This window comes from Phyllobates terribilis, unplaced genomic scaffold (genome assembly GCF_046119375.1).
Source record: "Phyllobates terribilis strain yellow unplaced genomic scaffold, ASM4611937v1 Scaffold_2__4_contigs__length_985480577, whole genome shotgun sequence".
NCBI lineage: Eukaryota > Metazoa > Chordata > Amphibia > Anura > Dendrobatidae > Phyllobates > Phyllobates terribilis.
The window spans coordinates 116,900,206-116,928,109 of NW_027362762.1; the positions used below are offsets into that span (position 1 = coordinate 116,900,206).

Genomic DNA, 27,904 nt, shown 5'->3' on the forward strand with positions numbered 1-27,904 from the left:
AAAAAGTGTGAAACAACTGAAAATATGTCTTATATTCTAGGTTCTTCAAAGTAGCCACCTTTTGCTTTGATGACTGCTTTGCACACTCTTGGCATTCTCTTGATGAGCTTCAAGAGGTAGTCACCGGAAATGGTTTTCACTTCACAGGTGTGCCCTGTCAGGTTTAATAAGTGGGATTTCTTGCCTTATAAATGGGGTTGGGACCATCAGTTGTGTTGTGCAGAAGTCAGGTGGATACACAGCTGATAGTCCTACTGAATAGACTGTTAGATGCTTTTTTATTGCCATAATACAAATTCTAAGTAAAGAAAAACGAGTGGCCATGCACTTGCAAAAACCATCTAGCGCTACAAAGAAACTGGCTCACATGAGGACCGCCCCAGGAAAGGAAGACCAAGAGTCACCTCTGCTACTGAGGAAAAGTTTATCCGAGTCACCAGTCTCAGAAATCGTAGGTTAACAGCAGCTCAGATTAGAGACCAGGTTAATGCCACACAGAGTTCTAGCAGCAGATACATCTCTTCAACAACTGTTAAGAGGAGACTTTGTGCAGCAGGCCTTCATGGTAAAATAGCTGCTAGGAAACCACTGCTAAGGACAGGCAACAATCAGAAGAGACTTGTTTGGGCTAAAGAACACAAGGAATGGACATTAGACCAGTGGAAATCTGTGCGTTGGTCTTATGAGTCCAAATTTGAGATCTTTGGTTCCAACTACCGTGTCTTTGTGCGACCCAGAAAAGGTGAACGGATGGACTCTACATGCCTGGTTTCAACCGTGAAGCATGGAGGAGGAGGTGTGATGGTGTGGGGGTGGTTTGCTGGTGACACTGTTGGGGATTTATTCAAAATTGAAGGCATACTGAACCAGCATGGCTACCACAGCATCTTGCAGCGGCATGCTATTCCATCCGGTTTGCGTCTAGTTGGACCATTATTTATTTTTCAACAGGACAATGACCCCAAAACACCTCCAGGCTGTGTAAGGGCTCTTTCACCAAGAAGGAGAGTGATGGGGTGCTACGCCAGATAACCTGGCCTCCACAGTCACCAGACCTGAACCCAATCGAGATGGTTTGTGGTGAGCCGGAACGCAGAGTGAAGGCAAAAGTGCCAACAAGTGCTAAGCATCTCTGAGAACTCCTTCAAGATTGTTGGAAGACCATTTCCAGTGACTACCTCTTGAAGCTCATCAAGAGAATGCCAAGAGTGTGCAAAGCAGTCATCAAAGCAAAAGGTGGCTACTTTGAAGAAGCTAGAATATAAGACATATTTTCAGTTGTTTCACACTTTTTTGCTAAGTATATAATTCTACATGTGTTAATTCATAGTTTTGATGCCTTCAGTGTGAATGTACAATTTTCATAGTCATGAAAATACAGAAAAATCTTTAAATGAGAAGGTGTGTCCAAACTTTTGGTCTGTACTGTATAAAAGGAGAGAGAAAATCCCGTGATCCCAGCGTATTGTTTTCCCCTTTATAAGTCACTGGTGAGGCCACATCTGGAATATGGGATCCAGTTTTGGGCTCCACATTTTGAAAAGGATATTCAGAAGTTAGAGTCAGCTCAAAGGCGGCAACTAGATTATTACAAGGGATGGAGGCCTCTCATATGAAGAGAGGTTGAAAACAAAGTTGAGCTTGTTTAGCTCAGAAAAAAAGACGCCTCAGAGGGGATCTCATTTACATGTATAAATATATTTGGGGTCAGTACAAAGGACGAGCACATGACTTATTCCTTCCAAAGACCATACTAAGGACCAGGGGGCACTTATTACAGGTGGAAGAAAGGCGATTCCGGAACTATACAGGAAAGGGTTCTTTACAGTCAGAGCAGTCGGGCTGTGGAACACCGACCACAAGAGGTAGTAATGGCCGACACTATAACAGCTTTTATACAAGGGCTGGATTTCCTCGATACACATAACATTGTGGGTTACAGTTAATTTAGACAAAATGTACAATTCGGGAGGAAGGTTGATTTTGATGGACCTAGGTCTTTATTCAACCTATGTAACTATATGTAACTATGTTGACCACAATAGGTGATTGTCACAGCTCACTTCCTACTCCTCCCTGCACAGTGATCGGGTAACAGAGCCTATCCACAAGGCTGTCTCATGCTACAACTGTCTCATGCTATGACTGTCTCATGCTACTGCTGAATAATTCACTGCACACTCAAACTGTATGAGGTGGCACAGCGCTGCCAGTGCTCCCTATACCCTACACCTCAATTACCAGCGACAGACATTGAATACTTTTTTTTTTTGTGATACTTGATTTGGATTGACAGTGTTTTGTGTTTTTAACCTGCTTTTTAGTGCACATCACCGCTGCAGCCGATCGCTGAGCTCAGTAGCCTTGCTCATGTAAATAGCACGAGTTGCTGAGCTCAGTGATTGGCTGCAGCACTTAGTTACGGTCTTGAGGTCACCACTGGAGCAGTGGCGGAGAGCCGTTGCTGGATCAGGCCATGATTTTGTAAAGTAGAAAACTCCTTTAAAGCACACAGCAGCAGGTGTAAATTATTGGTTAATGCTGCGGTCGTGTCCTGACTGCACAATATAGCTGTGACCTTGAATTATTAATTATATTGTGAGTGTAGATGATTGCCCCCTCCCCTCCACAGCAATTTTCTGCATTTTTTTGTACTTTGTTATGTGCAAGCTTTTGCTAACTAATTATGTGTATATTTAGCTGCAGTCTGTGTTGGGCTTATTATTGTCATGTAATTAGATGTAACTCGAACTGCCGTCTTCTAAAAAAAAAATCATTAAAAATTCTTTCCTAATGACCTAGAGATGACAAAATGTCTATAAAGTGTGAAAACGCAGACAAGCATAGGAACATCGCTAGCAGAGTGTTAATCCAGATGCTGGAATCATCTAATTAAACAATATTTTGCTGTCATTAACATTATCACCAAGGAATTGCAGCTGTAATTTTTTTGTCAGCTCTCCCCGAGCTATTTCACCTTTTTAAAACTCAACCACTAAATTAAACATTTTAATTAAGAAAAAAAATAGTTTTTTTTTGTTTTGATGCTCATATTGGTATCCTTTGTCTGAATTAACCCTTGAGGATCTCTCTAGAATGGTGCTTGGGCAGCTCTACCATGTCAAGGGAAATATTAATTTTTCTAAATTTGCATGTGTATTGAAGGTGAGATGGGACATTGTTACCTGGTACAAATGGTCTAAACTGTTAGGGCTCATTCAAATGTCGGGTTTTCATTTACTAGTTCTATTGGGGTTTTTCACAGATAGAGCTCGTACCTATTATAGTACCTATAATAGTCTATGGGGATGGTTTCCAGACCGGGTGGTCCGTACAAGAACATGAACACTTCTAATTTTTATCATGGATCAGACTCGTCAATGCAAATCTATGGGTCCATGAAAAAATTGAACAGTACTTGGATACCATTTGTGTGCTGTTTTTCACTGACTGTTACGAGAAGCTTGAGAAATCTCCATTTTTATTTTTGCGTATGAGAAGACCTGATAAAACTCTGCTGATAAAAACTGATACACTGACAAAATACTGATGAAAAACTTTATGAAACGCATTCAGTTTTTTGCGAAGGAGAAAAATTTATAAACATCTGAATGAGCACTTATAGACAGATAGTGTTGTTGTTTTTTTGTTTTTTTTAACCAAGGCCATGTTTTGACAACTTTGTTCCAGTGGATCGAAAGTGACACTGGTGAAACCAATTCACTAAGCTATTTCTGGCTTTAAAAAAAAATAACAGAAGACCCAACAGACTCCCTCGTCTTTTAGGCATCGTAATGGGGTCTGTTATGGTCCAAGAGAGCATTGAATACTGAAAATATCTATCTTAATTTTAGGCACAGTAATGGTGTGTGTTAAGGCCCAAGAGAGCACTAAATACTGAAAATATCGATTTTAAATTTAGGGACAGTAATGGGGTCTGTTATGACCCAAGAGAGCACTAAATTCTGAAAATATCTATCTTAAAGAATATTAATGAATAATCTGTATGCAGTAGAAAACTGTGTTCATATTTTTTTACATTTGTTTATAATATAACTACAGCTGGTCTGCAAATTAGCTTTCCTTTAAGTGGGAGAATGCTAGTTATCTATTGCCACATACTGGAATTAACCACCCTATATGTCAATGTCATTCTGTAACAAGCCTGGGATCATAATAAATATTTAGCCAATCCAGAATCTTTTTCACAAGTAAGAGACCCCCATCTACAGATACTTGTTTCAAAGGTCTTGCCCCTTGTAAATGGATAGTTGGGCACAGGTTGAGAGGCATACAGCATTTTACTGTCCCAGCAATGTAAATGAGAGTTCTGCAATCTCATGGACAAGCTGCTTATTTTTTCCTTCCAGATTTGAAGCAGTTTCAAATCTGCAATGTCAATTCTTTTATCATTTTTGCAGCCTTTTTCATCCATACTAATAAATGGGGAAAAAGATGCATTAAAAAAGTGACAAAAATACACATTTTTTATGCAGTGCTTTTCCTGCCAAGAGACAAGTTTTTGGTACAGAAATGTCTACAGCAAATACTTAAAGGATTAAATGGGTTGTCCAGGTTCATCACGAAAGTTTGCAGTCACTTTGTGACTGCAGTGTGCGTCTAGTCGTAATCTGGCCGGGAGTATGTATAACGCATACGTGCTGTTACATGACCGCTTGGTATCACTGCCGACAAGGGAGGATCCTCACCGCACGCATTACGCACAATATGATGATTCATAAGTCTGCAGTCGCATGGAGTGACTGCAGACTATTGTGATAAAAATGGACAACCCTTTTAATGTCTTCACATACCCTTGGGGTTTGTGAACTCAGCATCGTTTAGACAACACCGTAGCCAATTTTGAGGCAGAAGACACTTCAGGAAAATGTCAGCAGTGTTTTTTCTGAAGCGTCATCTTTGACGCCTTCTGAACAATTTTTGCAGCAGCTTTGCTGCCGGATTTTTTTTTTTTCATTTCATTAATAAGATAGTGGTAGCTTCTAAGCTGAAGCCATGTGAAGAATGGTCAGGTCTCTACTTCTTAAACGCTTCACTGCTTTCCAAGTCTGAAGCTCAAAAGACAAAATATATGCACAGCAAGTCTTTTTGACATTGCTGTGCTTGTGTTCAGTCTCTTTGGAGTTTTTTAAGTGCTTCTTCAGGCAGGTTGCAGGCGGAATCCACATGAAAGACGTTGAAAGAGCCTGTTCCACTCGTTAATCACCCTCACTGTCAAAAAGCTTTTTCTAATATCTAATTTGTATCTTCTCCTATTCAGTTTCATCCCATTGCTTCTAGTCTTTCTTTGTGCAAATGAGAATAAAGCTGATCCCTCTACAGTGTGACAGCCCTTGAGATATTTGTAGACCGCTATTAAGTCTCCTCTCAGTCTTCTCTTTTGCAAGCTAAAGATTCCCAAATCCTTTAACCGTTCCTCATAGGACATTGTTTGCAGACCGGTCAACATTTTGGTCGCTTTTCTCTGAACTTGCTCCAGTTTCTTCATGTTTTTTTAAGATGTGGTGCCTAGAACTGGACACAATATTCCAGATGAGGTCTGATCAAGGAGGAGTAGAGGGGAATAATTACTTCACATGATCTAGACTGTGTGCTTCTGTTAATGCAACCCAGAATTGTGTTTGCCTTTTTGGCTGCCGCATCACACTGTTGACTCATGTTTAGTCTGTGATCTATTAGTATACCCAAGTCTTTCTCACATGTGCTGTCGCTCAGCCCTATTCCTCCCATTCTGTATATGCTTTTTTCATTTTTCTTGTCCAGATGTAGGACTTTGCATTTCACCCTGTTAAAAAACATTCTGTAAGTTGCTGCCCACAGTTCCAGTTTGTTTAGATATTTTTGAATCCTCTCTCTCTCTTCTCTAGTATTAGCTATCTCACCTAGCTTTGTGTCATCAGCAAATTTAATCAGTTTACCTTCAATTCCTTCATCTGAATCATTGATAAAGATGTTGAACAACACAGGGTCCAGGACAGAGCCTTATGGTACCCCACTTCAGACATTCTTCCAACTGGATGTGCAACCATTTATGACCACTCTTTGGGTCAGATCACTAAGCCAGTTATGAATCCACCTAACAGTTGCCATAGTTGGTCATTTTTTCAATAAGGATGATATGAGATACTTTGTCAAATGCTTTGCTGAAGTCAAGATACACTATATCTACTGTATTTCCCTTATCCACCCAGTCAGTGATTCTGTCATAGAAGGAAATTAAGTTGGTCTGACATGACTTCAGTTACAAACTCATGCTGGCTCTGGTTAATCACTTAATTCTCATAAAGGTACTTGCATACATGTTGTTTAATTATTTGTTCTAAGATCTTTCCTGGTATAGAAGTAAGGCTCACGGCCTATAGTTCTCTGGGTCCACCTTCTTCCCCTTTTTGAATATAGGGGCAACATTCGCTCTTCTCCAGTCTTCTGGGACTTCTCCTGTTCTCTAATAATTTTCAAAGATTATGGAGAGTGGTTCAATAATTTATTCTGCGATCTCCTCCAGTACCCTAGGATGTAATCAATCTGGACCTGGAGACTTGAATTCATTTATGTTAGCTAAGTATTCCCTCACTATCTCTTTTTTTATAGGCAGTGTGGATTCTTCTATTCCTTCAATAGGACAGTGAAGATCAGTTGATCTTACATTTACTTTCTTAGAGAACACAACAGTGAAATAGGTATTTAAAAGTTCGGTCTTCTCAGCATCATTTTTTACCACTTTACCATTTTCATCCTGTAAAAATCATATCGCATCTTTGACTTTTCTTTTACTTTTGACTAGAGATGAGCGGTGTTCGACTAGAACTGTAAGCCAATCTCAAATTCGAGGTGTTTTGGGCGGTGTTCGAGTCGTTAGATGAACTTGAACAATTTGCAAAAAATTCGGCTGTTCGAGGTTATGTTCGATAACTGTTCGTGCACCAAAAGCGTAACTGGATTTTTTCACAGTAATATTGTTAATCAATGTTAATAGACAGTTTCAGTGTAGAGTGGGTGGGGGGAGGGGCAAGGGATGGATCTCTGCAGAAATAATGCCGATCTCCATTTTTTTTTTCTTTCCCGCATTTACAGTGGGGCGGTGCAGTCTGTCAACCTATCAGCAGCGCACACACGCCGTGAAGTGCTTTTTTTTCACACAAGCAAGGGCATGTGTCATTGGCTGTGTATGTCACATTTCCTTGCCCTATAAGACCCAGCCATTTTCCCCGTTGCCACCATTTTCTCACTGCTGCAGCTGAGTGTTAGACGGCACCGCTGCTGCTGTGGGCGCTATACAGTATAACTGTGTGAATTGCGAGCGAATTTACAGTTACATAGAGAGATAGGTTTAGGGAGTAGGGACTAGTTCTAATTGCAGCCCTTTTGAGAGCTAGGTTACAGCAGTTCATAGCACTTTTTGCCAGGCAGGTGTGTGCCAGTGCTGTGTAAGTGTTTTTCACAGCATTTGGCGAAATGTAGCTCAGCCAATCCTTTTGGGCCTGTAGCAGTGTCTGGTAGTCAGCGGAGTAGCTCATCTGTGTTGCAAGCTACACCGCCTGTGTATCTAATTCTAATATTTTACTGCATCTAACACAGGAAATCCTTTTGGGTAAAGTAGCAGTGTCTGGTAGTCATTGGAGTAGCCCATCTGAAGCAAGCTACACCACCTGTGTATCTAATAACAATTTTTTACTGCATCTAACCCAGTAAATCCTTTTGGGCATAGTAGCAGTGTCTGGTAGTCAGCGGAGTAGCCCACCTGTGAAGGAAGCTACACCGCCTGTGTATCTAATTCTAATTTTTTACTGCATCTAACCCAGGAAATTTTTTGGGGCCTAGTAGCAGTGTGTGGTAGTCAGCGGAGTAGCCCACCTGTGAAGGAAGCTACACCGCCTGTGTATCTAATGCTAATTTTTTACTGCATCTAACCCAGGAAATCTTTTTGGGCCTAGTAGCAGTGTCTGGTAGTCAGAGGAGTAGCCCACCTTTGAAGGAAGCTACACCGCCTGTGTATCTAATTCTAATTTTTTACTGCATCTAACCCAGGAAATCTTTTTGGGCCTAGTAGCAGTGTCCGGTAGTCAGCGGAGTAGCCCACCTGTGAAGGAAGCTAAACCGCCTGGGTATCTAGTTCTAATTTTTTACTGCCTCTAACCCAGGAAATCCTTTTGGGCCTAGTAGCAGTGTCTGGTAGTCAGTGGAGTAGCCCATCTTAAGCAAGCTACACCACCTGTGTATCTAATAACAATTTTTTACTGCATCTAACCCAGTAAATCCTTTTGGGCCTAGTAGCAGTGTCTCGTAGTCAGCGGAGTAGCCCACCTGTGAAGGAAGCTACACTGCCTGTGTATCTAATTCAAATTTTTTACTGCATCTAACCCAGGAAATCTTTTTGGGCCTAGTAGCAGTGTCTGGTAGTCAGCGGAGTAGCCCACCTGTAAAGGAAGCTATACCGCCTGTGTATCTAATAAAATTGTTTTACTGCATCTAACCCAGCCAATCCTTTTGGGCTAGTACCCCAGTTTGGCCACTCAGCTCTGCTCGGTTTCCATCCATTATTTTTTGTGCAAACAACTACAGAGTTGCCAATTAGTTAACCATCAAAATGAGTGGCAAAAGGCCTGCTGCTGGTGGAAAGGGAAATAGGCATGTTGGAAAGGAAAAAAAAGGTTGTGTCCGTGGGGTAGGTGGTAAAGCAACAGTGACATCTGCAGAAGAAAGACCATCTTCCAGCAAAACTAAGATGTCTCCTTCTTCTCGTGGACAATGTGATATGATCCCTTTCTTACGGACACGCCCATCGCTACAAATTCCAGATGAGGCACAAAAACAGCAGGTGCGTCAACGGATATCAAGTGCTCCTTCAAGTGGGCTCTCCTCCACCTCAACTTCAACATCACAAATACTCCAGTCCTCAGAGGTGTCACCCCAATCGCACTTGCTTCCTCACGGCTCCCAAGTCTCCAGCTGCCTGACTGAGTATGGGGTAACACAGATGGTTGAGTCTGCAGAGCTGTTTACTCATACTATAGCCTGGGAATCAGAGGTCTGCTCCAGAGCTTCTGTGAATCCAGATGAGGAAATGATCTGCACTGATGCCCAGAAAGTTTGAGTCTGATCCAGGCCCAGATGAAGAAGGTTCTGAGCATAATGTAGACCCTCGTTCCCAAACTGTAACTCCTGTTGGTGGAGACAATGAGGAAGACGATGATGAGACTCAAATACCTGATTGGAGCGACAACTTGACTTTTCGGTCAGGGCAGGAAGAGGTTGGCTCTGAGGACGACGGGTGTGAGAACACACAGGGTGATGATGACGAGGTTGGAGATCCCACTTACTGTCAACCCACAGTCAGCCAGTCGATGAGGTCAGCAGAGGAGGTGGAGGAGGATGCTAGTGACGACGAGGTTAGGTTGTGCCTTCCTGGACAGAGACGGAGTACTGGAAGCACGTCAACAACTGCATCCTCAACCACAACTCTGCCTCTGACCACAAGTCGTGGTGGCTCTTCAGGTCGCATGGGTGCTAAGTCTTGCATAGCCTGGGCATTTTTTGAGATCACAAAAGATGACCCAACTCATGTTATCTGTAACAATTGTCACCAAAAGCTAATTAGAGGCCAAAAAATCCATGTACTTCATGCATGAACCGTCACATGGATATAAAGCATAAGTTGCAGTGGGAAGCTCACTGTGCTACAATGCGGCCTAGCGGGCCGGGCCAACCACCTTGTGCCCCATCTTGTGCATCCGTGGCCTCTTCATCCTCTGTGACGGGGAGGACAGCAGTCACACATGTTTTTGGACGCAGACCTGCCACCTCTTTACCCGCAACAGCCAGTGTGATTGGCAGGTCGTAAGTTCATTTGGAAGTGGAAACACCTGCTGGTGTTGAGCGCTTTCCGATATCGAGAGCACCACCTTTGGATCAAGGCAACATTACATGCCCACCTGCTTCTTCCTCACAGACCGGCAGTTTGCCGGGGACACCCTACTCAACCCCGTCTAAGCACAACAGCCAGCCCTTGGTCCCTCAGATGTGGACACGTAAAAGACCATTTCCTCCTAGCCATGACAAAGCTAAGAGGTTGAATTTCACCATCTGCAAGCTGTTGGCTACAGAAATGCTGCCCTTCCGCCTGGTGGACACAGAGGATTTTCGAGACCTTATGTCCATCGCAGTGCCCCAGTACCAGATGCCCAGTCGCCACTACTTCTCAAAGAAAGCTGTGCCTGCGCTACACCAGCATGTCGCACAAAACCGCTTCCTTGAGAAACTCTGTGTGTGACAGGGTGCATTTCACCACAGACACTTGGACCAGTAGGCATGGACAGGGGCGTTATATGTCGCTGGCTGGGCACTGGGTAACTATGGTGACAGCAGGACAAGGGGCTGCTGTCCAAGTCTTGCCGTCCCCACGAGTTGTGCGTCAATCCTCTTTATCTAGAAGTTCCTCCACTGCTTCTGCCTCCTCAACCTCCTCTCGGTCCTCCACCTGCACCCAAAGCCTGTCTGGTAATGCCACCCGCATTCTAACTGCGCATAAGGAATCCTGCACACCTCCTTACTATGCTGGCAGCAGGGCTCAATGGCATCAGGTGGTGTTTACTTTGAAATGTCTGGGAAATGTGAGTCACACAGCTGAGGAGTTGTGGTCCGCTCTGGAGACCGAGTTTCATGAATGGTTGTCTACACTGAACCTGCAGCCAGGGAAGGCCGTGTGCGACAATGCTGCAAACCTGGGTGCGGCCCTTCGCCGGGGCAATGTCACACACGTGCCTTGTATGGCTCACGTGTTGAACCTGGTTGTCCAGCAATTTTTAGCCCACTATCCCGGACTAGATGGCCTTCTGCAGAGGGCACGGTCACTGTGTGCTCACTTCCGCCTTTCGCATTCCGCAGCTCAACGACTTACATCTCTACAGAAGTCGTTGGGCCTGCCAGTTCACCGGCTGAAATGCGATGTGCCGACACGATGGAATTCAACTCTGCACATGTTGTAGCGACTGTGGCAGCACCGACGAGCCCTGGTGCAATACGTTATGACGTATAGCCTGGGCCAACGAGATCCAGAGGTGGGGCAAATCGCACTGCAGGAGTGGTCTCAGATCAGGGACCTATGCACCCTTCTGCACAGTTTTGAAATGGCGACGAAGATGTTTAGTGCTGATGATGCCATTATCAGCATGACTATTCCGGTCATTTACATGCTGGAGCACATTTTAAACAGTATTCGGAGTCAGGTGGTGGGACAAGAGGAGGGGGAGGAAGTATAGGAGGAGTCGTATGCGGAAGGGATAACATCTCCAAGGTCCAGACGGTCGGCAGCACCAAGGCGGCAGGCATGGGAGGGTGGGGGAGAAGGATTAACGAGGGCGCATGGTAGCAGCCAAACTGTTGAGGAAGTTGCAGGAGCCGAGGAAGAAGTGGAGGACGAACTGGCGATGGGCATGAAAGACTCATCGGATGAGGGAGACCTTGATCACATTTCTGTTGTGCGAGGTTGGGGAGAGAGGGCAGAGGAAGGATGCATGATTCTTACCTCGCCACCAACACAAGGACTTGGTCCTCCTGGATGCGCAAGACACATGAGTGCCTTCTTGCTGCACTACCTGCAACATGACGCTCGGATTGTCAGAATTCGAAGTAATCCCGACTAGTGGGTTGCCACACTCTTAGATCCCCGGTACAAAAGTAAATTTAACGAAATAATTCCTGCCATAGAAAGGGATTCACGCATGCAGGAGTATCAGCAGAGGCTGTTACAGAATCTTACATCTGCTTTTCCACAAAAACCAGTGGTGCACGTAGTGAATCTCACAGTTCTAACTTGCCAACCGTGGGACTGTCGAGTCTTCATCACTCAAACCGTAACAGTAACACCGTATCTGCTGGTAACAGCAATTTTGTGGAATCGTTTCACCAATTTTTTTAGACCATCCTTTGCAAGGCCGCAGGAGATAAGAAGTCTGACACATAGTCAACGCCTAGAGAGGATGGTACAGGAGTATCTCCAAGTGAACATCGAAGCCATGACTGTGTCACTGGACCCTTGCTCATTTTGGGCTTCCAATTTGGAAAAATGGCCTGAGCTCACCACTCACGCCTTGGAGATCTTGTCGTGCCCCGCAGCCAGCGTTCTTTCTGAACGTTTGTTCAGCGCTGCTGGTGGTGTGCTGACAGATAAGCGCATGCGGCTGTCCACTGAGAATGTAGACAGACTCACGTTCATAAGGAAACTACATACACTATGGCTTGGGGTAACACAGATGGTTGAGTCTGCAGAGCTGTTTACTCATACTATAGCCTGGGAATCAGAGGTCTGCTCCAAAGCTTCAGTGTCTGCTAGTCAGCGTAGTAGCCCAGCTGTGAAGCAAACTACACTGCCTGTGTATCTAATAACAATTTTTTACTGCATCTAACCCAGCCAATCATTTTGGGCTTGTAGCAGTGTATCTTCGTCAGCGGAGTAGCCCATCTGAAGCAAGCTACACCGCCTTTGTATCTAATAACAATTTTTAACTGCATCTAGCCCAGGCAATACTTTGGGCCTAGTAGCAGTGTCTGCTAGTCAGCGGAGTAGCTCAGCTGTTAAGAAAGCTACACCGCCTGTAGATCTAATTACAAATTTTTAACTGCATCTAACCCAGGCAATAGTTTGGGCCTAGTAGCAGTGTCTGCTAGTCAGCAGAGTAGCCCAGCTGTTAAGCAAGCTACACCGTCTGTAGATCTAATTACAAATTTTTAACTGCATCTAGCCCAGGCAATACTTTTGGCCTAGTAGCATTGTCTGCTAGTCAGCGGAGTAGCCCAGCTGTTAAGCAAGCTACACCACCTGTGCTTTGGACACTTAATTTTTTCAAAGGAAACGCTTCGGGCCCCCGGGACACTCAGTCAAGAGCATCGGGGAGGCGCCCCAAGGCAAAGGGGCTGGGACTGGCGGTAGCACGCCTTGTGGCGGTCCGCCAAGCTCGATCCTTATAAAATCTTTTTAACTGCAGCAGCTTTAGTGGATGCTACTGGAGCTGGAATTACCTCGGCTGCTGGCACCAGACTTGCCCTCCAATAGATCCTTGTAAAAGGATTTAAAGTGTACTCATTCAAATTACAGAGCCAATTTAAATTACAGAGCTTAGACCTGCCTCCACCGCGGGGGGGACTCGACCCACCAGCAGACAGGCACCAGTATTGGGAGAGGGGGGCTGGCCGTCAGGGTCCACCGCGGCTCTGGCACAAACCCGGCGACACGGAGGTCGCACGGGCAGGAACGGCCTGGCCGTGTCTGTTTCGCACTCCAGCGTAGTCCCTCTGCCCGCTCGCGCCCGTAACCTCAAAGGGATGCGCAAGTGGCTTTTCTTCCCAGGGCTGTTCCCCGCCCTGCAGGAACGTGGGGGAGCTCAGGTCGGCCTTCCACCGTAATCCCTTACCTCCCTCGCCCTCTTTCCTTCTTCCGTTCTCCATCTAACCCCTCGGCTCTGTGGTGTCCGCTCTCCCCCCAGCTCTCTCCTTCTCACAGGTGGACTACCGCGTGTATTCACACTGTGGCAAATCTTTTGGGCCCAGGCATAAGAAGTCGTTGAGGTAATGGATAATATGTGCCCCCTTAGCAACATCCATGACGACCCATTCGAGGAAGCAACTGAGCGCCTCAAATAGTGAGCAGGATATGGAGCACCTCATGGGCAAACAGCGATCTATATAGTATGCTCCTTCCCAGAAGCAGCTCAATAGGTGGACACTATTCGGAGGCACAGGTAGTAAGTAACCGGAACGCCGCATCAATGTCTGTTTTGGCCATTAGGGTGCCCCTTCCCAACTTCTTAACCCGCCTGATTGCCTTGTCAAAGGAGGTACAGTATATACTACTGTGCTTGGTTCCGCGTCGATGTTGGCGCTTACTGACCTGCCCCTTGGATATGACAAATGGTGGATTAGTCCGAATGTATTGGGTTCCGTTTCTGGCACGAATCCCAACGGGGATACCACTACGTCTTGTAAGGAAAGTGTTCTGAATGGAACCGCCATTCTACCTAAAGATATTTCTTTTTTTAATTTTCTTGTTACGACGTCTGGGTGTTGGTAGTCTGATTTTAGATTTTTACTCCAGCCTTTCTTGATTTTAGAAGGGCATGACATGCCTATATCTGTGTCTCTCCCTCCTTTTACTCCTCCACCTCTTTTCTTTTCGCATGACTATATGTACTTGTCACTTTTCCATGTGTTAGTTGTGTCTTCTGAGCAGTTTGTCAGCTTTTGGACACCTTTGAAGGTGTTTTCTATGTGTTTTCTCTGTGTTTTTGTTTGCCTGCCATTGGTTTTAACGGTGTTCGATGAACCGTTCGACGAACATGCCGCCGTTCGACGAACCGAACCCGAACACTACGGGGGTGGCTCAACACTACTTTTGACATACCCCTCAATTTTTTTCTTATTGCTTTTGATATCTCTTACAAGCCTTAATTCATTATCCGCTTTAGCTAATCTGATGCATGCCCTGCTGCCCTGCAGGTTCTGCAGACAGCAGTATATTCTTCTTTAGATATGCCTCCCTCTTTCCATTTGATAAACATTTATTTCTTCCTTTTTAGCATGTGTTTAAGTTCTGTGTTCATACATCCTGGTTTCCTTAAATGATTCCTATTCCTCCTTCTTTTAGGGATTGTTAACGATTGTGCTTTCAGAATCTCATTTTTCAAAAGTTCTCATCTTTCCTGAAAGATGACCACCCCTCCCCCAAAAAAAAACCCAAAAATTTTGTGTCATATCCATAGAATACACAATGATTGTTCGACTTCTGGTGGGTCGGCCATTGTGAATCTTATTGAACCCAGTGACAGTGTCAATTAAGACTTACAATTAATATGTGATACCTAAATAGAAAGTTTATTCACATCAATTGCCCTTTTCCTAGAACAATGGGGCAGATTTGGACTAATCAAAATCTTTAAACTGTGCCAAAGGGGTTTATGTTCTTTAATAGAGCTCTATTCTGAAATCAAAGATCACAGACTCAACCAATGTGCTCTTAAACAAGTATCTAAAATACTTAGGCATTTTCCCTTTAAGGATGACCCTACACTAGAGACACTTATTTCTGCAAATGCGCACTTTATAGGAAAAACATATATATTTTTTGTTATGGAAGCGGTTGTATTTTGTTGCTTTCGATGAACTCGTAAGAGAACAAGGAGCGCTGTGTTCAGTAATCTCAGGTCTGGTAAACCAACAATCATTAAAATCTAAGGGGAAACAGTCCTATGACAGCACTGTAAATCTGCTCTCAGCCTGGGAATTGATAACCTAGGTTATTTTTGTCAGGTTGAGCAGGGATAGGTTTTCAATTTAGTTTGTAGCCAGGGAACACCAAAAGCAGATCATTAAACATGGGTGTTATGTGACTCCGTGAAAACAATACCAGCTTTCCCAGCGCTGTGGGGGGCCATTCAACGCCATTTGCTGCTACAGACCCTTCAGCACATTAAAATATATTTATATGTATCCAAAAGAATTAAATATTCATCTTAGTTTAGTTCATCATTAGGTTTTGCTCTTATTAATATTTTAATGTGTTATTGCTATTTTTTTGGTGGAGGGGAGGAGAAGGAGGGTATTCTACAATCTTAGCTTTATGTCAGTGGAAATGGGGAACTTTTATTGCCCCAGTATTCAGAGCAGCCACATTTCTCATCTGTTACCAGTATACTGTTGTCATATGGTAGCCTATGCACGTAGACATCACAGTCTCCCTGCCTTGTGCTTCCCCGCTTTTACATAGGCATTTTTTGCAAAAGCGACTTGCGGTTCACACAAAAGTGCGCAGTCAGATAGCCGCATAACTCGCGTGAGTATCGCATCGCAATCCTTGGACTGGCCGTCAGCTATCCAGACCTGAGCGTGACGGCATGCAGTTCAATGCAGCAGTCGCGGTCTGGTCTGTAGAGCTGACAGCCAGTCCGATGCGATCCTCACACGAGTAATACGGCCGTCTGACTGCACCCAAAACTGAGTCTAGTGTGATCCGGTGAGTTGCAATTGCAGTCATGTGAGTGAGAAGAGAACCGGAGCAGCGCTGGAAACTGGGGAAGACTTTGATCGGTAAGTATTTCATTACACTCACACTACATTATATACAAACGTAGACTTGTTTAGGGAATAAAAAATTTCTTGAGAGTGCTTGTTTAATGACATCAGCCGTATGATTGGAGTCGTCGTTCTACTGCAGAATAAATTGGAGCCTGTTTGATGGTATTGCATGATGGATAAGTATCTGCATCTACTTCACTAAGTTTCTTTGACCGACCACTGCGTCTACGGTCCTCAACGTTGCCCATTTCTTGGTGTCCTCAATACTGGGAAATACGGGAAGATACTTATCAATGATGCTATGCCAACAAGGAGGCAGCTGATTGGCTCCAAATGTATTCTGCAGTAGGATTACCACCTCAAAAATACAGCCAATGGCATCAGGAACGGTCTTAAGCATAAAGAAGGACAAGGCGTCCTGGAAGTGATGATATGGTCCCTATAGAGTTTGATCTCAACATCATTGAGTCTGTTGGAGATTTCCACAATCCTAAATACCCAAAAGATTTGTGGTTAGTTCTCTGAGATGTTTGGAATAATCTCTGCTGAAATCTTTCAAAAACTGTGTACCTAGAGGAATTGATGCTGTTTTGAAGGCAAAGGGTGGTCACAGCAAATATTGATCTGGTTTAGATTTCTCTTTTGTTCATTCAATTTGCATTTTCTGAATTGATAAAAATAAACTAACATTTTTATTTGCAAATAAAATGTGTGTACATAGTAGATAAACACGTGGTGTGGTGTATGTGTGTTTATATATCTCAATGTATGTATAATATGTGATCAGCATGCCATTGTGGAAGGCTTTTGTGGGGCACAATATTAAATGTCACTGTGCTTAAGGTCATTATGGCGAAACTGTCTTCTTTCTGCTTATTAACACTTGATATTTTTTTTCTCAGGGAGAACATATAATGACTTGAATCAGTATCCTGTATTTCCATGGGTGTTAACCAATTATGAATCCGAGGAGTTGGATTTAACCTTACCAGGAAACTTCAGGGATCTTTCAAAGGTAATTCAGATTTTTGTAAAGCTTTCTGAAGACTGTCAGTCAAAATGCAGACATCTTTGGTGCGGACATGTACATTAAATGTGTATTATGTTCTCTAAGAGCAAATCATTTGATAGTTTAGGGTTTTCTACAGTTTAGTGTTATTTTAGTAATGCGTTAAGAAGTTAACAGGTAAAATAATCATTCGGTTTATATTTGAACATTTTTTTATGTTTCATATATATACAGTTTTGCTCAAAAGTTTACATACTTATAATTTTTCCTTGCTTGGCCTTCTTTCAGAGAATATGAATGAGAAGAAAAAAACTTTTTCTCCACTCACGGTTATTGGTTGGGTGAAGCAATTTATTGTCAAGCTACTGTGTTTTCTCTTTTTAAGTCTTAATGACAACCAAAAACATCCAAATGACCCTGATCAAAAGCTCACATACCCCAGTTCTTAATACCGTGACAGCTTGAAGTCTTTTGTGGTAGTTGTGGATGAGATTCTTTAATTTCTCAGATGGTAAAGCTGGCCATTCTTCTTGGCAAAAGCCTCCAGCTCCTGTAAATTCTTGGGCTGTCTAGCATGAACTGCACGCTTGAGATCTCCCCAGAGTGGCTCAATGATATTGAGGTCAGGAGACTAAGATGGCCACTCCAGAACCTTCACTTTGTTCTGCTGTAGCCAATGACAGGTCGACTTGGCCTTGTATTTTGGATCATTGTCATGTTGGAACGTCCAAGTACTTCGCAAGCGCAGCTTCCCGGCTGTTTAGTGTAAATTTGCCTCCAGTATTTGCTGATAACATGCTGCATTCATCTTTCCTTAAATTTTTACCAAGTTTCCTGTGCCTTTGTAGCTCACACATCCCCAAAACATCAGCAATCCACCACCGTGCTTTACTGTCGGAATGGTGTTCCTTTCATCATAGGCCTTGTTGACCTCTCTTCAAATGTAACTTTTATGGTTGTGGCCAAAAAGTTCAATTTTGGTCTCATCACTCCAAATTACCTTGTTCCAGAAGTTTTGAGGCTTGTCTCTGTGCTGTTTGGCGTATTGTAGGTGAGATACTTTGTGGCATTTGCGCAGTAATGGCTTTCTTCTGGCGACTCGACCATGCAGCCCATTTTTCTTCAAGTGCCTCCTTATTGTGCATCTTGAAACAGCCACACTGTTAGTTTTCAGAGAGTCCTGAATTTCAGCTGATGTTTTTGTGGGTTTTCCTTTGCATCCTGAACAATTTTCCTGGCAGTTGTGGCCGAAATTCTTGTTGGTCTATCTGCCGTGGTTTGGTTTTCAGAGCCCTTGATTTTCCATTTGTTAATCACAGTTTGAATGCTGCTGACTGGCATTATCAATTCCTTGGATTTTTTTTGTATCCCTTTCCTGTATTATACAGTTCAACTACCTTTTCCCGTAGATCCGTTGACAATTCTTTTGCTTTCCCCATGACTCACAATCCAGAAACATCAGTGGCTGGATGAAAGATGCAAGAGTCTGTCTGGATCCCAGAAACTCACTCAGATTTTATGCACACACACTGATTACAAGCAAACAGGTCTCATGTGAGGCTGTTACCTTTAGTAGCCATTCAAACCCGTTTGTGTCAGATTCTGTGCATGTTGTCAGGCCAAAATCACCAGGGTTTGTGAACTTTTGATCAGGGTCATTTGGATGTTTTTGGTTGTCATTAAGATTTAAAAAGAGAAAACACAGTAGTTTGACAATAAATGGCTTCACCCAGCAAATAACCATGAGTGGAGAAAAAGGTTTTTTGTTATCATTCATATTCTCTGAAACAAGGCCTAGAAAGGAAAAATTCTGCCGGGGTATGTAAACTTTTAAGCACAACTGTATTAGTAAGATATATATATGTGCCTTAAAGGTAATGTTCCAGTAGGATCAACCCCCTTTAAGCCATTTGTATGGGCATGCCGGTCATAGAAAGTCGAATAAAATGATACTTTGATATCTGTGATCTGATGTTTTAATCTATAGTAATCCACATTTTTCTCATTATGTTAATGATCCATTAAGATCTATGGGCCGGACATAGATCTCCCAAAGAATCTTCCTCAAAAACAAATTTTAAGTTAAAAGGGGCGTTACCAGTATGAGACATGTAATGACTGACAGCCTGATCTACTTGTCTCACACTGGTATCTCCTCCTTTCATTTAAAATAATCTCTGGAGGCAGATTCTCAGGGAGATCCATGTCCGGCCCATAGATCTTAACAGCTCATTTACTTATAAGATAATCATGGATTTCTCTGGAATAAGACTTTGGATCACAGATCAGTCCTACTGATCATGCTTAATAGTTTTGGGGGAGGTAAATGGATTGCAGCTACAGATTTTGTTGCCCAGAATGTTCAACATTCATCTCTGCATATCCAATTTTATTCAGTTTTTTTTTTTGATTGGTTGGGTATATGCCTGATGAATTTGCCAAAAATCAATTGCCCTCGGAAGTATAACTTTGAATCCACAAAGTAAAAAAAACAAACAAATGGAATGTTCCTTGTGGACTTGTAAAACTTGGACCATTAATATGATCATGTGAGTCAAGTTCACATTTGCTATATCTATACATAAGTATTAAATAACAAAAATATAGGGTAAGCGCCAAAGGCTGATGACATTTGATAAAATTAAAGTGAACCTGTCACATAGTTATTCTCTATTTGGTGCTATAGAAGGTACAGAAAAAGCTGAACCACATGTCCATCAGACAGCATCCTTGTGTTTCGGTTTGGCTTGTTGTGGCAGCCATGAGTCCTAAAACTGAGAACCAATGTATATAACTAGCAGAGTGCTATATAATATAAAAAAGTGTGGAGGAGACAGATCAGTGATTTTTAAACACATTTTTTTTAATAAATACAATCTCTACCTAAAGCCATTGATCCAGAAGAAGGCAAAAAACCTGGACACTTTCGGCAAATTTGTGCCACAGGGAAAAATTCCTTCTTGACCCCGAGAAAAGGCAATCAGTTCAAGAACCCTGGACCAAGGCCATATAACAACTAACTAACTGAGAGATAGATATATAGCAATGACATTCAACATGGTCACTGCTTTCCTGATTCCAGATCTTTTTTACTATGTCCTGGTAGCACGCCACACATCTCCTTCACCGATACTCTAAATCATTAGTGTTCTCACTTCAGCTCCACCACTCCAAATTTATAAAATGCTGCAACTTAATGATAAATGTAAGGGAAAATTATGCCAGTGAACCTTTTTCAGCATGGTACACTTCACAATGTTAGATGAGATCAATGTGTCACATTTTGCAAGTCAAGGCAAAAAAAAATTTTTAAGCAAATTTTCAATTTTTGTGAATGTTAAAAATGTCTGCAACTTAAGTATATTTATTCCCTGCCTTTTTAAGACAGAAGTCACATATTCTAGACATGTAACGGCTATGTAGAAGTACAGTCATAAATATGTAGTACTTCATGGCAAAAGGTTAACCACATGCCCATTTTGCATGATTTAAATTTTTTCAACCGCCACCACAACACTACAATAATTAAAATTTATCATCTACCTCAAAATGATATCAATGAAAACGCCAGCTCAGGGCACAAAAAATAAGCCCTCACACAGCCCCATCGACCAAAAATGTAAAATTTTATGGGGTCTCGCAAAATGTCAACACAAGTGAAATATTATTATTATTTTATTTTTTACAAATTTCCAGTATTTTTTCTACCACTCAAAATAAAAAAAAGAACTATGCATGTTTGGTATCTGTGTAATTGTACTGACCTGGGGAATCATATTGCTGAGATGCAATTTTTTATTTCAGCAGCAGATGGAAGGAAGGGAGACACAGTCATTACTAGTGGGTAGGCGGAGCCCACATAGGATAGAACACCTCAGATTAAAAAAGAGTGTTGTCCGGCCCCTCCAGCTTGGGCTCCTCCTACTCCAGCTCTCCAGTCTAAAATTTGAGGTCACAGAGGATGGTCGCTGCTGGAAGCAGCTCCTCAGAAAAATGTTTATTTTTATCGGACAGAGACTTGGACCCCCGTGGTCTTGAGGTCTCAGGGGTCTCAGCGCTGCTGGACCCCCACCCCTCCCTTGGCGGATCTGCATTACCCTTTGAGAGAGGTCCCTGCAGAACCCTGCCAGCCCCGGGGGATGAGGGATGCTTCCCTGGCGGGGACGCAAACCGCGCATCTGGGGTCACTGCGTTCTGCGCCCTGGGGGGAAGCTTGGGCACAGCGCCACAAATCCCTGGGGGTCCCTGTGGCGCTCAGCTGGGTGAGTACTCAGCATGTTAATGTGTTTTGAGTGCTTCAGCGGCTGCTGCGGCAGCCGCTGCTACATGTATTCATGTGGTGACTTGTGTTTTTTTGTCCGCAGGTGGATGCCTGCAGGACATGGAAGCGGGGCAGGAGCGGAGGAGTCGCGCGCGCTTTTTTTGAAGCCGGCGGGGGGCGTGGCTTCGCGCCTTCCCGGTCTTTCGCGGGCAGGAAGCGCTCTGAGCGCGCGCTTTCTCCTGCCCCTCCTCTTCCGGCTTCTCTCTCCTCACAGCGCGGCGGCCATTACTGAACGGCTTCCATCGGGCTCCTCACTCTCCTCTCCTCCCGACAGACCGAAGGAACACTGCACCGCGGCCAGCTGGGTGAGTCGCTTCTGCCTGTCAGGGCAGAAGCTTAACCCCTCACCCCCTCAGCGCAGGGCACCTATCTGAGGCACAATAAGGTGGCAGACTGTGCTGTCCTGCAGCTATTACCTCATATAGAGGTTCCTTTTTTTGTCTGGGGCTCGCACATCATTTTCATTTCACAGAGGTTGTGGGGAGTCTGCGACATTAACCCCTTATTAGGCGGTTATCCCTTAATTGGGGGTCAGCTGGGGTAGCTCTCTCTTTAAGAGCTTTAACCCTTCAGCTTTCTTTTAAGAAACCACACTGTCCTACTTACTGACAGGTTTAACCTGCCATATACTGTGTGAGGGCATGTCAGATCAGGGTCCAGGAGGTGCGGACCGTCTCCCAGGTCCGCTACAGGATCAGTCTCGCGTGTCTGACACGCAGGAGTCCTCGACGGCGTCAAGCGCAGCGGTCGGGGGTTTCGGTGATGGGGCAGTGGTCAAAATGGAGGCCCTCACTCGTTCTATTGATGGCCTGTCTGACCTTCTAGGTTATTGGGTGTCAGCTAGATCCTCTCATGGCAGGAAGCGCCACAGGCCGGTACTGCCCTCCCCGCGCAGCGACTCGGAGATCTCTGTTATGGAGGGTTCCCCTTCAAGCTCAGATGGGGAGATGTCCGATTCGGATAAGGAGGATCGGCAGGGGCACTCTGCCTCTTTTTTGGGCCGTGCAGAGGATTTTATTGGAGCCATGAGGGAGGCGTTACAGTTTCCGGAGGAGGTAACTAGACGTCCTGGTAAGTCGGCCCGGATGTTTCAGGAGTCGCATAGGTCGCGCTTGGCATTACCATCTCTGGATGAGCTTAATGGGGCAGTGGAGAAGGAACGCCTGTGTCCAGATAAACGTTTTCAGGGGACACGGTTTTTTGAGGCACTGTATCCGTGTTCCACGGAGTTGATTGATAATTGGATTCCTTCTCCTGAAGTGGATGTCCCTTTATCCCAGCTTAGCAAATCCTCATTACTGCCTGTTAAAGGGAAGGCGAGTCTGCAGGATCCGCTGGACAGAAAAACGGAGATGGCGGCGAAATCCATCTACGAGGCCGCGGGTCATGGATTCAGAGCGGTGCTAGGATCCATGTGTGCTTGTAAAGCTTCCCTAAGCTGGTTGGACCATCTACGGACGGCGTGGCAGGATGGATCCCCGCTATCCGAGGTAGATGGGCTTTTCAAGTTGTTGGAGGATGCGGCCCGATATGGCAGTGATGCAGGTTTGGATACCGCGTCACTGCTGTCCAGGGCGCAATCCTCGGCGGTCACAGTCAGAAGAGACTGTGGCTCAGACAGTGGACCGGGGACGCGGTTTCCAAGCAAGGTTTGCTATCTTTAGCTTACAAGGGTGGTCAGTTATTTGGATCTGACCTCACGGAGCTGATTGTCAAGGCAAAGGCAAAAGAAGCGGCCTTACCACAGCGAAGAACTGTGGCTTCTGCGTCGGGCAGGCCTAGTGCCGGTAGTAGTCGGCGGCCCTTTCGGTCCAGGGGACAGTCCGGTCAGCCCTCTTGGGGATCGGGTCGTCCCTCTTTTTCAGGAAAAAAGGCTTCTCAGAAATCCCGCACTCCCTGGAAACAGAGCTTCCGTCAAGACAAGCGGGAAGCTGACAAAAAGCCCGCTAAGGCGGACTGACGCCAGGTTTTCACTCGAGGGCTCTCGAGTGGGGGGTCGCCTGCTCCAATTCGAATCGACTTGGGCGTCCCGCGTTTCGGACGCCTGGGTGACGCGGGTTGTGTCAGCAGGCTACTTCATAGAGTTTCTTTCTCGACCCCCGGACAGGTTTTGGCGATCTCGCATTCCGTCAGAGCCCGAGCTAGTTGCCGCTCTACGGCAGGAGGTCGATTCCCTTCTGCAGAAGGGTGTGGTGGTACCGGTTCCGCCGGAGGACCGGGGAAGAGGGTTTTATTCAAACCTCTTTGTGGTCCCCAAAAAGGAGGACAAATTTCGCCCCATTCTGGATCTCAAAAGATTGAATCGGCATGTCCGCACCCGGAAATTCCGCATGGAGTCGCTTCGCTCGGTTGTGGCGGCCCTGTCGCAGAACGACTTTTTGGTGTCAATCGACATTCGCGACGCTTATTTGCATGTTCCCGTCGGAAGGGCCCACCAACGCTTCCTTCGTTTTGCCATAGGTCAGGACCATTTCCAGTTTGTGGCCCTACCATTCGGGTTGGCCTCGGCGCCCAGAGTTTTTACAAAAATTCTGGCACCTCTCATGGCGATCCTTCGAAGACAGGGGGTTACGGTTCTTCCCTACCTGGACGACCTTTTGATTGTGGCGTCCTCAAAGAAGGAGGCGGTGACGGCTCGCAATCTATCCCTTCAGCTCCTGGAGGACTTCGGGTGGCTGGTCAATTGGAAGAAGTCGTCTCTGGAACCGTCGCAGTCAATCCTGTTTTTGGGGATGCATTTCGACACGGTACGAGCAGTGGTGTCCCTGCCTCCAGACAAGCAAGCAAGTCTTCTTCGACATGTACAGATTATGAAGTCTTCGACAGCAATGTCCCTTCGAAGGTGTATGCGCCTTTTGGGTTTGATGGTGGCGTCAATGGAGGCACTTCCGTTTGCCCAATTTCATTCCAGGACTCTCCAAATGCTTATTCTGAACCGTTGGGATCGATCACAGGCTTCGCTGGATCACAGTGTCATCATCTCCCACAGGGTGCGAGAGTCTCTAGAATGGTGGTTACGTCCGGAAGCGTTATCCCTGGGGAAGTCCTTCCTCCTTCCGAGGTGGTCGGTCATAACCACCGATGCCAGCCTGTCAGGCTGGGGGGGTGTCTGGAACGATCTCTGGATTCAGGGAGTATGGTCGTCGGAAGAGTCTGTCCTGCCGATCAACATCCTGGAATTGAGGGCGATTTTCCTTTGCCTCCAACACTGGACGGTCCCTTTAAACGGTCTGCCAGTCCGAGTGCAAACAGACAACGCGACGGCGGTCGCGTATATCAACCATCAAGGTGGAACGAGGAGCTCCAGGCTCATGATGGAAGTGTCTCGGATCCTGGTATGGGCCGAGGCCAAGGTGCCAGCCATCTCTGCGATTCACATTCCGGGAGTTCAGAATATCACGGCGGACTTCCTCAGTCGCGAGAAGGTGGATCCCGGAGAATGGAGTCTTCACCCAGAAATGTTTGCACAGCTGTGCTCCCGTTGGGGAACTCCTCAAGTGGATTTGATGGCATCAAGGTTCAACACCAAGTTACCGACGTTCATGTCCAGGTACAAGGACCCGAAGGCTGTGGCGGTGGATGCTCTGGTTGCTCCCTGGGACCAATTCGAGCTAATCTATGTGTTCCCGCCGATATCCTTACTTCCTCTGGTGTTGCGTCGGATCAGACTGGAAAGAGTCCCGGTTATGTTAGTAGCCCCAGACTGGCCAAGGAGGACGTGGTTCTCGACGCTGGTGTCGCTTCTGGCTGCGCCTCCACTTCCTCTCCCTCTTCGCCCGGACCTGTTAACCCAAGGGCCCGTTCGTCATCCGGACCTGAAGTCTCTGCGTTTGACGGCGTGGCTCTTGAGACCGAAATCTTGACTCGTCAAGGTTTTTCAGCCGAAGTCATTGCCACTCTGCGAGCTGCCAGGGGTCCTGCCACTACTAGGATCTATCACAAGACTTGGGAGGCCTTCATTTCATGGTGTTCGGGTTCTTCAAGGAACCCGAGGATTTTTTCCATTCCCAATTTGTTGGCCTTTTTGCAGTATGGCCTGGACAAGGGTTTGGCAGTTAGCACTCTGAGGGGTCAGGTTTCTGCTTTGTCCTTGCTGTTTCGGAAGGCTATCGCCTCGCGTAGGGACGTTCGTTCCTTTTTTCGCGGGGTAACCCGTCAGTTTCCGCCGCGGAAGGCGCTTGTGTCCCCTTGGCGGCTCAATCTGGTCTTGGAGGCTCTTCAACATGGGCCTTTTGAGCCTATGGACTCCGTTAGCCTTTCTTTGCTTTCTTGGAAGGTTGCCTTTTTAGTGGCAGTCACCTCTTTGAGAAGGGTTTCTGAACTGGCGGCTCTTTCTTGCTCGCCTCCTTTTCTGGAGTTTCTCCTGGATCGCGTGGTGCTTCGCACACGGGGCGACTTTCTACCTAAGGTGGTGTCACAATTTCATGTTAACCAGGATATTGTGTTGCCCTCGCTCTGTCCGGAACCGAGGAATGCGAAGGAACGGGCCTTGCACTCATTGGATTTAGTGCGGGCTTTGAAGTTCTATTTGTCTATTACTCAAGGTTTTCGGAAATCGGACTCTCTGTTTGTGATTCCAGCAGGTCGTCGGCATGGTCAACGAGCTTCCAAGGACACTATAGCTTGATGGATTCGGTCGGCCATTTTAGAGGCTTATCGACTCAAGGGCGAATCTTGTCCAATTAAGATTCGAGCTCACTCCACGAGAGCTGTGGGTTCATCGTGGGCTTTTCATCAAGGGGCCTCGGCAGCTCAACTCTGCCGGGCGGCTACCTGGCGCTCCGTCCACACTTTTACAAAGTTTTATAAGGTGGACGTCAGTGCTTCCGCTGATGCAGCCTTAGGACGTAGGGTCCTGCAGGCGGCTGTAGTTTAAGTTATCGTTAACTTGTATTTAGCGCTAGTTGCGCATTTTTCTAGGTTGTTGGGATTCTGCCTCTGTTGGTTTTTTCCCACCCTTAATTTTTGGACTGCTTTGGGACGTCCCACTAGTAATGACTGTGTCTCCCTTCCTTCCATCTGCTGCTGAAAGACGGATTTTGGTAAGACCTTACCTGTAAAATCCTTTTCAGCGAGGGAAGGAAGGGAGACACAGCTCCCTCCCATGGCAGAAGTGTGTTGTTGTGTTTTCAGATGCAGCGTGACCCTTCTCTGATGGCGATTATCTGGGCTGAGGTCGGCGCGCTAAGGCTCTGTTCCAGCATTGCCAGCTCATCGCAGTGGTCAGGTCCAGTGAGTAGTACCTGGGACTGTGTGGTTTTTCTGTTATATGCATAACCTGTCTCTTGTTTTTTCTCTGAAGTTCTTCAGAAGGGGTTATGTTGCTCCGCTGGTGATATTTGCTCTTCCTTAGCTTGTGTACGGACTGGAGAGCTGGAGTAGGAGGAGCCCAAGCTGGAGCGGCCGGACAACACTCTTTTTTAATCTGAGGTGTTCTATCCTGTGTGGGCTCCGCCTACCCACTAGTAATGACTGTGTCTCCCTTCCTTCCCTCGCTGAAAAGGATTTTACAGGTAAGGTCTTACCAAAATCCGTCTTTCGTCACACTTGGAGGCTTTTTTCCCGCTTTCCGATTCATCACACGTTAAAATGAATGGTGTCATTCAAAAGTGCAACTTTTCACGCAAAAAGACAAGCCCTCATATGGCTATGTGGACGGAAAAATAAAAAAGTTAGAGCTCTTGGAAGAAGGGGAGAAAAAAGCGCAAAAACGGAAAATCTCACTGTCAGGAAGGTGTTAAAATAAAAAATTAACATAACAAAAAAACACGTGGTATCCATGTTCACTATATGGTAAAACTGACCTGGCAATATGATTATCAAGGCAGACACCAAACAGTATAGTTTATTTTTTATTTACGTGGTGAAAAAAAATCCTAAATTTGTATGAACATTTTTTTTTTTTTGCTTTTGTCACCATTTTCCTAGACCCATAATGTTCTCATTTTTCAAGATATGAGGCTGAGTGGTGGCTTATTTTTTGCACCTTGAGCTGACTTTTTTTTATTGATACCATTTAGAGGTAGATACGATGTTTTTATCGGCTCTTATTTGATTTTATTGTAATGTTGCAGCGGCCAAAAAAAAACCAATTCTGACTCTTCGATTTTTTTTCTTGTTACTTTGTTTTCCAGGTGGATTACTTTATTTTATATTTTGATAGATCAGACATTTCTGAATGCAGTGATACCAAATGTGTGTATTTTTTTTAATTGTTTTATTTTCAATGGGGCAAAAGGGGGTGATTTTATCTTTTGAGTTTTATTTTTTTCATATTTTTAAAAACCTTTGTTTTCACTTTTTACTTTATTTAATAGTCCCCTTAGGGGACTTGAAGCTGCGATCGTTTGATCACTTGTGCTATACATAGCAGTAATCACAATCTCACAATGACAGTCACAGGGGTGTCATGACAACTCTTCCACACACCACGAATATGTCATGGGCACACCGATGGGAGCATGGAATGACGCGCAACCCGCTGGCTC

General features: G+C 45.1%; 1 protein-coding gene across 6 annotated transcripts in view; it reads left to right on the forward strand.

The window, feature by feature from the left end:
* The window catches only part of NBEA (neurobeachin), a 786,732-nt gene that overhangs the window by 623,275 nt on the left and 135,553 nt on the right, over positions 1-27,904 (forward strand). For all 6 annotated transcript variants that reach the window (XM_073662535.1, XM_073662540.1, XM_073662538.1 and 3 more), the window contains one exon: positions 16,989-17,101. In XM_073662535.1, coding sequence (XP_073518636.1) covers positions 16,989-17,101 — 113 coding nt within the window. The remainder of the gene's footprint in view (positions 1-16,988; positions 17,102-27,904) is intronic.